This window comes from Mustela lutreola, chromosome 11, assembly GCF_030435805.1.
Source record: "Mustela lutreola isolate mMusLut2 chromosome 11, mMusLut2.pri, whole genome shotgun sequence".
NCBI lineage: Eukaryota > Metazoa > Chordata > Mammalia > Carnivora > Mustelidae > Mustela > Mustela lutreola.
The window spans coordinates 11,119,132-11,132,330 of record NC_081300.1 but is presented as its reverse complement, the minus strand read 5'-3'; the positions used below and the strand labels follow the sequence as shown (position 1 = coordinate 11,132,330).

Sequence of the window (13,199 nt, the reverse complement as noted above, 5' to 3'; positions counted from 1 at the left end):
TCATGTTTTGCTTAATGTTAGGGCAGGAAAAGAGTTTTGGTTTGTTCATTGCCTAGAAGCATTCAAAAGAGCTTTCACATAGGTTTTAACCAGTGGCACAGTGCTTCTCAACTCATCTGCAGTGAAGAGCCAAGTTTTCTTGTTTATTTGCAAACTTAAGGGTTTTTAAAGAACACAGAACATACTTTTTTATAACCTCCTAATAATTGTTCAACTATATTAAAAATGAATTACTTCGAAAATCCAGTCCTCATTTCTTTCCATTATTATTGGGCTCAACAGACATTAAATTGCTCTATAAAATGACTATGAAAACTGCTAAGCCATTCCTCTCAATTTTCTGTACTTACCTGGACTTGGGCAGGTGGTACCCCATGTTGAATAGCCTGTGTCAGCCTCCTGTAACGGTTTCGGCTCAACCAGCCCCCATTTAAAAAGTAAGATTGAAAATTATCCTCTTGAGCAAAAAGCTTGATGTTTCCGGGGCTTTGCTTTTTATCTGCTTCTGGTTGACTACTTGGAGTTCAGAACTAAGTGAGCAAGGTACTACGGGGGAGCCCTGAAGCAGGGAACTTGACGTGCTCACAATGACACTGGATGAGGAGGAGTTGGACGAGGAGGAGTTTTGATTAGGAGGAGTTTTGATCAGTTACAATTTGACTCAAGGCGGATTTCCTAAGTTGTCTGAAAGTTCTGGATGTGGCCTGGAGACAGCAACCAGAGAGAGGATGAGATGAGCAGTGTGGAGATTTCTTTAGTGAGGCATGCGTAGCTGTGTGGAATAGAGAATGGTTTTGAGTTGTTACCACCGGGTCCCTGGGACAAAGATGCAGCTCTTCGTGTGAAGTTCTGAGTAACCATGCCATGGGCATAAATGTAGAACTGTTGCAAATAAAAACAAGAGTCTCTTCCCTAGGGGATGGAGATAATTCTATTGTGCCCCGATAGGTGAACTAATAAATATGGATAGAAAGTTAAGTTTTTGCAAAAATTCCCAAATGCATTACTTTATTGTATCCTCACTTCAGTGTGCAAGGCCACTTGTACCTTTATGGGTGCCGATCTATAGCAGACAAATGAACTGTGATTTAAGGGTTACCCAGGGCAGAGCAGAGATCCAGTAGCCATGTTTCTGACTCCTTTGCCCTGGTGACCTCACAGTTGTACCCTTCAACTACTAAGTAAGTGAACCGGGACCCTGGAATGCATGTTCATTGCCGCTGAATTAGTGTGAACTTTTTCTGAGGGGAGAAAAAAACAAAAGCAATCTGAATAGTTCCTCCTTTTTACCTATTGTTGGCTAAAAAAAAAAAAAAAGAAAGCAATGAGACTTTTTTTTTTTTTTTTTTTTGACAGTTTTAACCTTACCTAAGCACGTCCTGGATTGTATCACTATCCTGTATCACTCGATGTGTCATAGTAAATACTTTTATTTTTTAAACCATGCATCTTCATCAGAGATGCGTCACAAGTAAATTGTGTTCCATTACCCTGGACCACAATGATAATTATAAATTAGAAATACTTCAACCAGAAAGAAATGACTCAGACACTTGTTTTCATCTATAATATTTCTTCAGCAACTTGATAATTACATGGTATCCAGTGGCATGTGGAAAATATCTATTAAAAAGCATAATGAGAAAAGAAAACTTGCGTGGAATGTGTGTATACGAGCAATTTTATTTTAACCAATATTGTTTAAATCTGTCCTCTGTACTTATAATTTGAAACTTGGGAAGTTTAGTAAATCACGTGAGTTCCAAAAATCTGTAATGTACTTTTAAACTTTAAAAAATCGGGCATCTGTAATAAGTAACCCAGTGGTAGGAAAATCACCTTAGAAATCCTTTGCTTATATTCAATATAAATCATTCTCAGGTTGATTAACATGTAACTCAGCCATCATTACTCCATTTTTGTATACAGAAGTAGTAGTAGTAAGAACTTTTATATTTTTGTCATGATAACTTTTACATCTTTCTTATTCAAATGCTCATTACAAGGGAAATTGAATATAAATTGTAATTATTTTCATCTTTACCGTATGTAGGACAGTGAGGATCATAGAGATCTTTGCTGGCTTTAGTTTTATTTTTCAGTGTCAAAGCTTTCATGATAAACATTATCTCTTTCCAAATAGCTTCCTCTTATGTCTAGATTTACTCTTTTTTGGTCAGATGAAAATTCATTATGCTACGTGACAAAGTACAATCCTGATATTATCGTGCTTTTACCTTCATGAACTGTGTTCTACTACATCACCTCGAGTGGTTGTTGTAAGTGTTCACGAAGTCCCAGTATTTTTTACTTCCATTTTGCAGAGGAGATGACTAAAAGACAAGGTCATCAGTACGATCAAATAACAAACAATTTCACATGGTCATGGAGGGAAGAAAAGCTGATCAACATATTGACTTTTTTTTTTCTTACCTTATTCTTTGCTAAACAGATTTATTCACTGTATTCAGACTCTTTAAGCAGATAGATTGACAGTACTAGACCAGGTAGTTCGTATCAGGCCCTATTTGATTAAATAGATATAAGAAAATTGTCAGAACTGCAGTGTATTGATCTGTTTTTAGTTTTGCTCTTTATAATCTTCAATTAAAAACTAAATAGTAGATAAAAAAAAGTTGATCAAGGACATCTGATTTCTTCCATTCAAGGGCATCCAGAGGTCTATAAAACCCTCCACCAGTACCTGTGTGTGTGTGTGTGTGTGTGTGTGTGTGTGTGTAGAGACTCAGGAAACAGAGAAGAATAAGAAAGAATGTGTGCCCCTACAGGTTTCTGTCTCCTGGGGAACGCAGATGCATAAATGTGCGAGTTCAGAATAATGTGCCAAATGTTACCAAGGGCATTCGGAATGAGGTATCTGAGGTCTGTCTATGCAGGTCAGAGGGTTAGGAAGAACAATGCGGAGATATGGATGTACTTTGTTTAGTTTGTTTTCTTTTGCTGATGGTATTAAAACTTAAAAGGATAGAAATTGAAGGAAAACAAGCACTACTATTTTACAAACTAGATTATAAATTTACTAAATTTAAGACAATGAACTGTTTATTGAGAATGTGGAATATGGTGATAAAAAAGGAACGCGGCTTATAAGGAGTTTATAAATTCAAAGGTTGGATGAAAACAACTAAACCAGATTTTCAATATAAAGCAGAATCAAAGGCATCCTAACCGAGAAATGCAAACAGCATGCCATGGGGGCAGAACAGGAAGGTTGTAAAACTTCAGTACAAGGGAGCTTGCATTAAGCTGAGCTGGACGTCAGTAGGCAAGATGAGGACAGACTTGTGTTGGGAGGGATGGCACACCTTGCCGTGTTCGGGCAGTGTGGTCCTCATCCAGCATGCCCGGAGCGCATGCCTGATACGAACTACCTGGTCTAGTACTGTCAATCTGCGCTTCTGAGATGTGATGGAAAAGAGAGACCAAAGAGCTAGCAGACAGCTGCATGGAGCCCCAGGCTTAGAATTTGGAGCAAATCCCTAGACCCTGGGGAGCAACTAAAAGTATTTGATGAGGGGTTGTGATATAATTCAATGTGCATTGTAGCGAGGGAATTTCTGACACACAAAAAATGGAGAATAACCGGAGAGTTTTATAATAGTTCCAGGGGAAGATTTTAAGATCCCAGATTAGGGTTCTTGTTCTGAAAGACTGAAAAGGAAGAGTTGCTCTATTAGAGGTCATGAGTAGGTATTCTGTCAAGCAGGGGATGATAGAGCCATAGTGGATTACTAAACATACGACAGGGGCACTGGGTAGCTCAGTAGGCTCATTGTCTGCTTTTGGCTCACATCGTTATCCCAGGGTTCTGGGATCGAGCCCCCTTTCCAGCCCCATCTTGGGCTCCCTGCTCAGTGGGGAGCCTGCTTCTCCCTCTTCCTCTATGGCTTCCCCCTGCTTGTGCTCTTTCTCTGTCCAATAAATAAAATCTTTAAACACACACACACACACACACAAACCTACTACATTTTAGGGTGCATATAAAGTATAAAGGGTGCTTTACATTCCTGGGCTGTGTAGCTGATGAAGATTGCAAGATGGTGTGATATTTCCTTACACAGTTACCATTAACGGTGCTTCATAGCAACATAGAGGAAACATACAATGATTGTATCTCCTTCTCTACTGATTCTTTTGTCTTGAGCTAACCCAGCTAAGAGGTATGTGTGTGCTCCTCGTTGTTGTGTGTACTTGCCAAATATAGTAATAATGATGATGATGATGGTGATGTAAACACCATTTGTTGTTGGAGTCACAACAAATATTTTGAAGAGGATTTAGGAATCCGTGCAGTAAAGGTGGGTTTTGTATGATGATTAATGAACCAAGGTTTTGTCGTTGTTACGGTTTAGGTGACTGACAAGACCACACTTATAAGGGTCTTTGCGAATGAATTAGATATTTGTAAGTTCTACTCTGCCCAAGAGAAGAGTACAAATATTTGTTTTCACTTGAGTATTTTATTTGTTTTTTATTCATTTGCCATATGGTGGGACCATAGAATGCTTGTTTCTTTTTTTTTTTTTGCACAGAGTTTTCACTGTGGAGAATAGTGCTTCTCTCCTCTGTCATAGTCATTCACAAAGATGGTGTGTACTTGTCTGTGTGTGTGTGTGTGCACCTGCACAGACATGCTTCACTTAAGGTTGCTATTAGGGAGTTCTGGACTGGCAAGTTTTTCTTTGCTGAACATTTTTTTTTTTTTTAAAGCAGAGGAGTATAATAGTTATCCACTAACAGCATGGGTTTCACTCTGCCTATTAAGATTAGAATATTAGTGCGCATAGTCTCACAGATTAAATGTCTGAATGCATCTGATAATTAGGTATCCGTCTTAGCATTTCAAAGTTGGTCATCCACTTTCAAATACAGATGCTTGCACTAACCTTGCAAGGACACTCAAAGTAATTTCCTGCTTGTGAATTCTGACAGTGATTACAAGCCTAGTGATGGTCCTAGCTGGCAGAAGAGTATCAGTGATGGGAAGGAAGATGAGGTTTAGGGCTCCAGAGACAGAGGGTGCGTGTGTGTGTGTGTGTGTGTATGTGTGTGTGGTGGTAGTGGTGGTGGTGGTAGTGATGAGGGGTAGAAAAGAAAAAACCCGATCTTCAAGTGTCTTCAAATTATTAGAGAAACAAGTAATAAGAACCTTTTTTTTTTCTTTTTTTCTTTGAGCGCTCATGCTGTCAGTGATGGAGAACAATTAGCAAGGCCACATAACGTAAAATACAGGGTCAGAGCTCAGGTTGACGGTCAGCTCAGGATTTAATGTGTGTCACGAAATGAAAAGGAATGTGTCCTCTCTGCCTTACCTGGATCCTATAGGAGCGCTGGATCACCATGGGCTGGAAACAGCAACTTGTTGATAGGGATTCGTTAAATGAATTATAAGGGCTGGTTCCAAAAAGGGTAGTCCCTAATGAGACTTAGAGACATAGCAAGCCTTTGATTAAAGACACAACCTGGATGTCATTTAAGTATTCCTATGGTCATTGGATCGTCCCCTATTGTCTCACACCACGGTCAGTGGTAGTGTGCAGACTCTTCTAATGGGGAGAGGCGTGGACGGGGTCAGGAGGATGGCTGTGAGAAGTGTGCGGAGGGCAGGCTTGTTTCCATCCATCATCTGCACTTGTCTCGGGGGTCGAGTTTTTTGCCCCGTGTTGTTGAAGGTGGCAGAGTGTTTTATTGTTCCTTAACGCTGAGAAAGGACCCTTCTGTCAAGTTGTAAAATATTTGATGGAAACCACTCAAAGCACCGAGCTTCTTTAAGACTTGGGAGCAGTCGGGGGTGAGGGTTCCTGCACCTTTCCTTCTCTGAATTGTCCTCTGCTGCAGCTTTTGATGTCCCCACTTCGCTGGGCCACAGATGTCTCCAGAGGCAACACCTCATTAGCAGGGCATGGAGATCGAGCTTTCCAGCGGCTCCCATTTTTCGTAATCCTGGTGCAGCCACCGAGCACGGGGCACGTGACCTCAGGCGAGGCACTCAGCCTTTCTTTACCTTAGTTTCCTGGCCTGTTGGTAGAAATAATGAATTCATTCAATATGGGGATGAAATGAGCTGCTGTCTAGAGAACGTTAAGACTAGTGCCTGGCACAGAGGAATCACTCAAGCAATCCAAGCCGTAGTGATTTTCAGCTTGTTTTCTTCTTTCAGGGAGCTGTAGATGCAACAGTAACTCTGAGAGTGACTTAAGAAAATTAAGCAATTCACCATATTTCTAGAACGCAACCTTTCCAGATGGGTGGGTCAAGTGATCCACTAGATAATTCCACATGGAACAAAGCTAAATTATAACTCATGCCAGTAACTAATTTTTTGTATTACTGAGCCCTGATTTAAAAAAAAAAAAAAAAAAAAAAAGTACAGAAACTAAAGGAGAAATCAGGTCCTTAAGTGTTCTGGAGCAGAGTGTAAACACAGCTGTTACCGTGCAGGGGAAGAAGCGCTTAGAGAAACCGTGATGTAAAGAGTGGTACCATCCACACCTAACACAGAAGGAAGAAAACGTTCTGCGGGCACACCTCCCTAAGTCGTGTTCAGTATTTGCTGTTTGTAGCACCTCGTCTTTTAAAGAATGCAAACCCAGTTCTGTAAGACCGTGAGCAGCCTTTACTATTTTGCAAATTGGGTGTTTGCATTCGTCTTACTCAAAGTCCAGATGATGGCAGTAATAGGGGATGAGCGATTGTGGAGACGACAGATCGAGTCCCGTGTTTTTCAGGTTAGGAAGTTCGGGAGAATGTGTAATCATGCCTGAGTTTCCTTAGGTTCTTCTGTTCAACATAATGTTCTGACATACAGCAGGGACAGTTCGATACGGAATGAGACGAAATGCAAATCAGTAGGTGCTGTCCCTGCTGCCGATTGCTGGGGTTAATCATGCAAATCTAATGCAGTTCTTGGTATTTCAAGGAAGGTTTGAGTTGAAGTCTCAGGCATATACTGATTTAAAATTCCTACTTCGGAGAGCAGTGTAATTTTTCTCGGCTTCACATTTTAAAATACAGCACAGGATCTGGAGGCGGATTTAGTGAGTGGACATCCATCCATACTTGTTAACCATGGGAGGCGGTGGGAGGGAAGGGTGTCCTTAAAGAATGGGGGAGTTTCTAAGCATATTAAATACTTTATTAGATCTAAATTTGCAAATGTTCTATAGCAAGTCCCTTTGCTTGGAATAAGATCAAATCAACTGATTATTCGTGTTTACTGAATGCTCTGTTCCAAGAAGATGGCTAAAACTGGCAAGGACAGACCAAATAAAAATTAACACCTCCACAAGTTCCTAACTTTGGGAATGGTAGAAAATACCTTTGGAAATGAGACTGTTTACAGGAAGAAATGAAATTGTCTTGCTCCCAAGTGCAAACTGACACATTCTAATAGCCTTTCTGCTGTGCACAGTAAACACCAGCTTATCTTTCCAAGAACAATAAAATTTCATGTACTGCTGCCTGACATAAGAATTATTTTTACATATCTCCATATCGCTGACTCTCTTGTAAGTTAATCTCATCTCACATGAATTTTTCACCAGCTTCACTCTGATGTTGATAAAGGAGATGGTTCCATCAAATACATCTTGTCAGGCGAAGGGGCAAGTTCCATTTTCATTATTGATGAGAACACGGGGGATATTCATGCTACCAAGAGACTGGACCGGGAGGAGCAGGCCTACTACACGCTCCGCGCCCAGGCGCTGGACAGGCTCAGCAACAAGCCTGTGGAGCCCGAGTCCGAGTTTGTCATCAAGATTCAGGACATCAACGACAACGAACCCAAGTTCTTGGATGGCCCGTACACGGCAGGAGTTCCCGAAATGTCTCCTGTGGGTAAGTAAAGAACGTGCGGCTTTGGCACTGTCTGGTTTTAGGGGGTCTGTAGTTAAAAGTAGATCATCATAAGTACTGAAAAAAAAAAAAATCGCTTCGGTGTTGCTACAGCAATGCCTAGTGAGGATGAGGGGAAGTTTGAGGTGCCTTAGGAGCCGGCGTCCAAGTCTGAGTATTCAGATCGTTGTTTTGTTTCTATGGAAAATTAAGAAAATGTTCCTTTCCCACAGCAATCTCAGTGTCTTTAGTACATTGCTCATTCCCCTTTTCAATGTAATATTTAATTTTAAAAAAATGATGAAAAGTACCCCTAGGAAGTTAAAAAAGAAAATCCTTGCAGGCCCTGGCCTGTTGGTGATGTTTTCTTTCTCCTGATTAGTATTAATGATTCACTCTTCGAGGAATCCTTCAGTGGCCAAGGTATCAGGCTGCCCATCTAATGTTTAGATGAGGTGGTCTGTTTGTTTGTAGAGTAGGCTTGAACCCACAAATGTCCCTCCATATGCCACCACTAAGCTTTTTGTAATTTCTCCAGAAACTTAACATGTGTGGAAATTTATATTGAATTGATAATGGTAAAGTGATACTTTGTTTGAGATATATAAAAGAACCATGAGGCCTGTTTTATTCAGAGGGCTTTTCCCCCTGCCCTATTACCAGAAACACAGAAAGCAAAATACTTCCGGTATATGCTTTATTTCTATCAAATGATAAAAAGTCAGTTTTAAATAATTGAATCAGATGTCTTTGGAATAGTTTTCAGCCAGTATGTAATTTTACATGATCTTACAATACAAAGCAAAAAAAATATGGGGCTTAAATAGACCAGTTGATTTATATATATATTTGCTGTCATTTTTTGTCCTGAAGTAAGACAGTTATTTAAAGTAATAATTGAATTTGTATTTTAACAGGTGAACATTTTACCCAATGTGATTTGTTTTATATTACATAAAGGTCACTTCATTCATTCCAGCATTCAGCCAACAGATCGACTGTGTTAGGAAGGGGAATTGCAAAGACGTGTATTATGTGTGCCCTTTAGGAGAGCCACAATTTAGTGACCCTAAATTCCTAACAGATGGGAGCGTAAAAATTATTTAAGGTACCATTGCTCTAGCCAGAAAGAAAATAGAAACAGAAATAGAAACAGAAAATGAACCAGAAGAATGGATGCTTGTGGTCCGGAAAAATTCAGAACCCCAGAGGCAGCGTCTCAGTGAGTGTTTCTTTGACCAAACAGGCTTATTCACACTTTCTCAGTACTGCCCCACATCTTCAGGGCTGCTCCCTGTTGCTTAACAACAAGAACAACTAGGAGACAGCTGCCACAACAGGATTTACAGGTTTTAAAGAAAAAGGGAAGGTACTTTGTCCTCCCACAACTAGTCGTGCTTAGAAAAACAAGCAGCTTTGAGTTGTGTTTGAGGAGGTCAGCCCAACTCCATAACTTTCATATGGGCATGTTGGATATTCTTCATCGGCTTGTTACCATTTTGCTTCGCTACCCAGAATGTAGCCATGCAAACTGGATTAATGGGAACTTAGTTCTTCTAGAGGTGAAATGATGCACACTAGTTTGGGTTTTAATTGTACCGCTCTGATATCAAACAGCATGATTATTATGCACACATGCAAGTTAGTTAATTGATCAATTCCAGCAGGTTCAGAACTTTTTAGAAAATCATTTTCAGGGGCCTTCAGGATTTAACTGACATTAATTGAGAATTCTGGAATAACAGAAATTTAAACTAAGATCAATGGAAGTCTACATTAAATACGTAATGTGGACTTATAGTGAGTTGTAGTTTATCAGAGGGTGTAATTCTAACCAAGTAGTTGTAGTAGCCACTAAATAGTATGGCATATATAATACAAGCATTCAGTGTTTAATATTCAGGGCTATGTTTTTCACTGGAGGCTCACTGCAAGATTGAAAACACACTAATAAGCCCTTAGGATAGTTCATTCATTTCCAGACGAGTGTAGATAAGCACGGACAACTTAAAGTCATTTAAAAATATGTGTTCATGTGTGTCGTGCATGTGTATGTGTATGTATATATAAAGTGAATTTCTTAGTGAACACTTCAGGAAAAATTATATACAACCCAATTTACTAAAGTAGTTTTGATTATTTTGTTTAAGGCACTTTCCTTTTCAAATGAAGGAGGAAATCAGTACTTAAGCATGTCACCAGAGTAAATACTGCTGTAAAGATGGTGCATTGTGAAGAAAATAGAGAATATTAATGCCATTAATTTTAATATTTTAAAATAATCATAATTTAATTTTTAAAAATATTTTAAATATGCACCATTTACTATTTGGTCCTACCAGGCATCTACAGGGTACAATCAACTAAGTCTGTCAAATTAAAAAAAAAAAATCAGAATTTTAAAAACAGTGCTAATATACAAAGCTTCATAATATGCACCCGTTTTTAAAGAAAATGGGGTTGGTAAGGAAAAACATAGTGCTGAAAAGACAATAGATTTGTAACAAGATGGACATTAATGACTTATTTAAAGGACTTAGGGAAATCTCTTTAGAAATATATTGAAATGAGATGTTATATTAAAAATATTTTCAATAAATTATTAGAAACAAATCCAAACCTTGGAAGAATTCAGAAAGAAAAAGACTTGTTCCATTCCCATCAATCAGACATAAATGGTAAAATAACCTGTGCTTAAAATATGTAAACTAAGTAAATGCGAGTAACATTTTTAAGATTCATCTCCAAATGGAAATAGAAAGAACACATCACTATGAATGCTCTCCATGGGGAATAACTAAACACATAGTCAAATGCAGAAGCCAAAAGGCTTTCTATCACATGCAATATACAGAAACAAATAATAATGTAATTTTTAAGGTTGTCATACTTTTCCTCCTTTGGGAGGGTGGGGTAGATTTTCATTTTATGCTTTTATTTTTCAATCAATTCATAGAAACAAATGAAAACTAAAACTATTCCTGAAGAGATGCCACCTAATAGCCAGTTAAGTGGATCCATCATTAACTTACTCAGTTAATGAAGTTTCATTTTCTGTCTGGCTCTACTCAGCTATAATAGTGAGATCCCTTCAGTGACTTGGGTGTCAAGATGCTGTTCCTTGTCACACTGCCTTCTGGACAATAATGGAGATATATAGCAATTGCTTTTGATAAAAACTTGTTACCTGACCCTGATGGATGAGATGCCTAAAATTTGAGTCCCTTCCAATTCTGAGGATCCTCCTAATGGCCATCATCAATCTTATTATTTTTTTTGCTAACATATTTTTGTAGCCCTTAAATCTTTCTGAGGGCTTAATTAGCATTTATCTTCATTTTGGGTTTGTCTTTTACGAAAAATATGTCAATTTTTCATATGCCTTGAAACATGAAAAAAGAAAGTAATTAAAAACAAAGGTAGTGTGTTCAGCGTTTTGTGAATCATTCTGTGTTGTGGCATTTGGAAGTTTTTAATTCATTGGTTTTGGGATTGGCACGTAGGGACCTCAGTGGTACAAGTGACAGCAACAGATGCCGATGACCCTACGTATGGTAACAGTGCCCGAGTGGTCTACAGCATTCTGCAAGGACAGCCATACTTCTCAGTGGAGCCAAAGACAGGTAAACATTGAAATGTGACTCTTTTTATAATGTCATCACATGTGTCTTGGCACAGAGTTAGTTATTTTTATTTGATACAGTTAACGCTGATAATAGACGCTGCATGGCTTCTGAGCTTCTCTCAATATGTGAACTGTGGTAATAAACACATTATTTATTGAGGCGTTAGCATCTTCCAAGAGTATTTTATTAGGTTTATCAGAACTTCTACCAAATTTAAAGTATTCTGTGTAAAAAAAGGATTTCGGTTGCTATCTCCTGACTGTATAAGAAAATATTATTGACATCATTTTCTTTTTTGTCTCGCTTTAACTAATTCATGTAGAAAACACACACAATTAAATTTAAATCTGAAGCAGGAACCGCCCTGACATGCAGTAGGATAGGTAGTTAAGTTCAGGTTATCCTCTAAGTCAGGTTTACTCAGGAGAATTAGTTTAAACATAACAATTAGGATGATGGTCTGCTAAATGAAAAACTAAATTAAGTGATTTAATTTTAGAAGAAAAAGACATATTTTCTATGAGTTGCATCACTGCCTGGATAAGTTGGTTGGCTAGGTGTTCTGTTTTGCTTTAAAGCTGAAATAGTTTACAGTAAGTAGGAAAGACTCCAGAGCGCTGTTAGCATGATTATAAAGTAACATTTGATCTATTCTGCTTTTCTGGTTCTGGGTGGAGGAGGAGGGGTGAGTGTGGAGATGGGTGGCTTGTGCCCCTGGTCTTCTTCACTGTGAAATACAGAGTTTATCCATATTGTAACGATTTTTTCTTTATTGTAAAGAAAATTATTCTTCAAACAGCCAAGTTTATGATTATTGGATAGGACCTGTGACCTTAAATGGTTATTTTAATGATACTTAGACTATTTTCCACATAAATGGTAATAATTCATTTTCAAATCCCTGTGGAGGATAAATATTTTAAGCATCTTTTGAAAATGGTGATAGTAATGTGCATGAACGGAAAAATAAATTCAGTCCTACCTCAGCATTAGAGTTTTTACAGAGATATATTTGCATATTTTATACCAATATAGTGTCTGGAAGCCACCTGGAAAGTCTAACAGAGAAGAAACAGTTCTGATTAAGCAAGTATTGAAGGAGAAATAAACAAAAGTATTTGATTTATGATATGAATCCTGTGAACGTAGAACGTGTGCTTGTGGTTGATTTAATGATAGATTTGAGAAGCATAAATCCACCCACCCATTCCCTTATAAATCGACTCTTCACAGCCTACAAAGACATTGACAAGTTTCTGACAATTTGCTCACAAATTATACACTCCTGCATTATATAACCTGTCCAGAAATAGCATGCACTCCTCCCTAGGGTTAAATATTTTGCTGGTACTAATGATTGGCTTTTGATTTTAGCTTTGTGGTACAGTGATCATTTTTCCTTAAAGTCCTGTGGAGGTAAGGTAAGGCCTCTGACTGAGCAAGCCGACAATCGTCCATGTCATGGGATCATGTTATTAGTACTTCAAATTAATTCTAATTTCAGAATCTCAAGGACTGTGTATTGTAGGAGAGGAAGAGTTCAGTTTAATTTTGTTTTGTTTAGAGTTTATCATATTGTAATTATGGTAATCATTGGGACTTCTCTTTGTACAGTCATTAGTGCAGAGACATCCTGGAAATGTTTGTCCTCTGCTAATTTATAATATGGATAGTGTATTATTTGCAAAACAAATCTATTTTTTTCATAAAAATGGA

General features: G+C 38.3%; 1 protein-coding gene across 1 annotated transcript in view; it reads left to right on the top strand.

Moving 5' to 3' along the window:
• Positions 1-13,199, top strand: part of CDH7 (cadherin 7) — a 119,387-nt gene that overhangs the window by 46,747 nt on the left and 59,441 nt on the right. The window contains exons 3-4 of the mRNA XM_059140328.1: positions 7,566-7,860; positions 11,361-11,480. Coding sequence (XP_058996311.1) covers positions 7,566-7,860; positions 11,361-11,480 — 415 coding nt within the window. The remainder of the gene's footprint in view (positions 1-7,565; positions 7,861-11,360; positions 11,481-13,199) is intronic.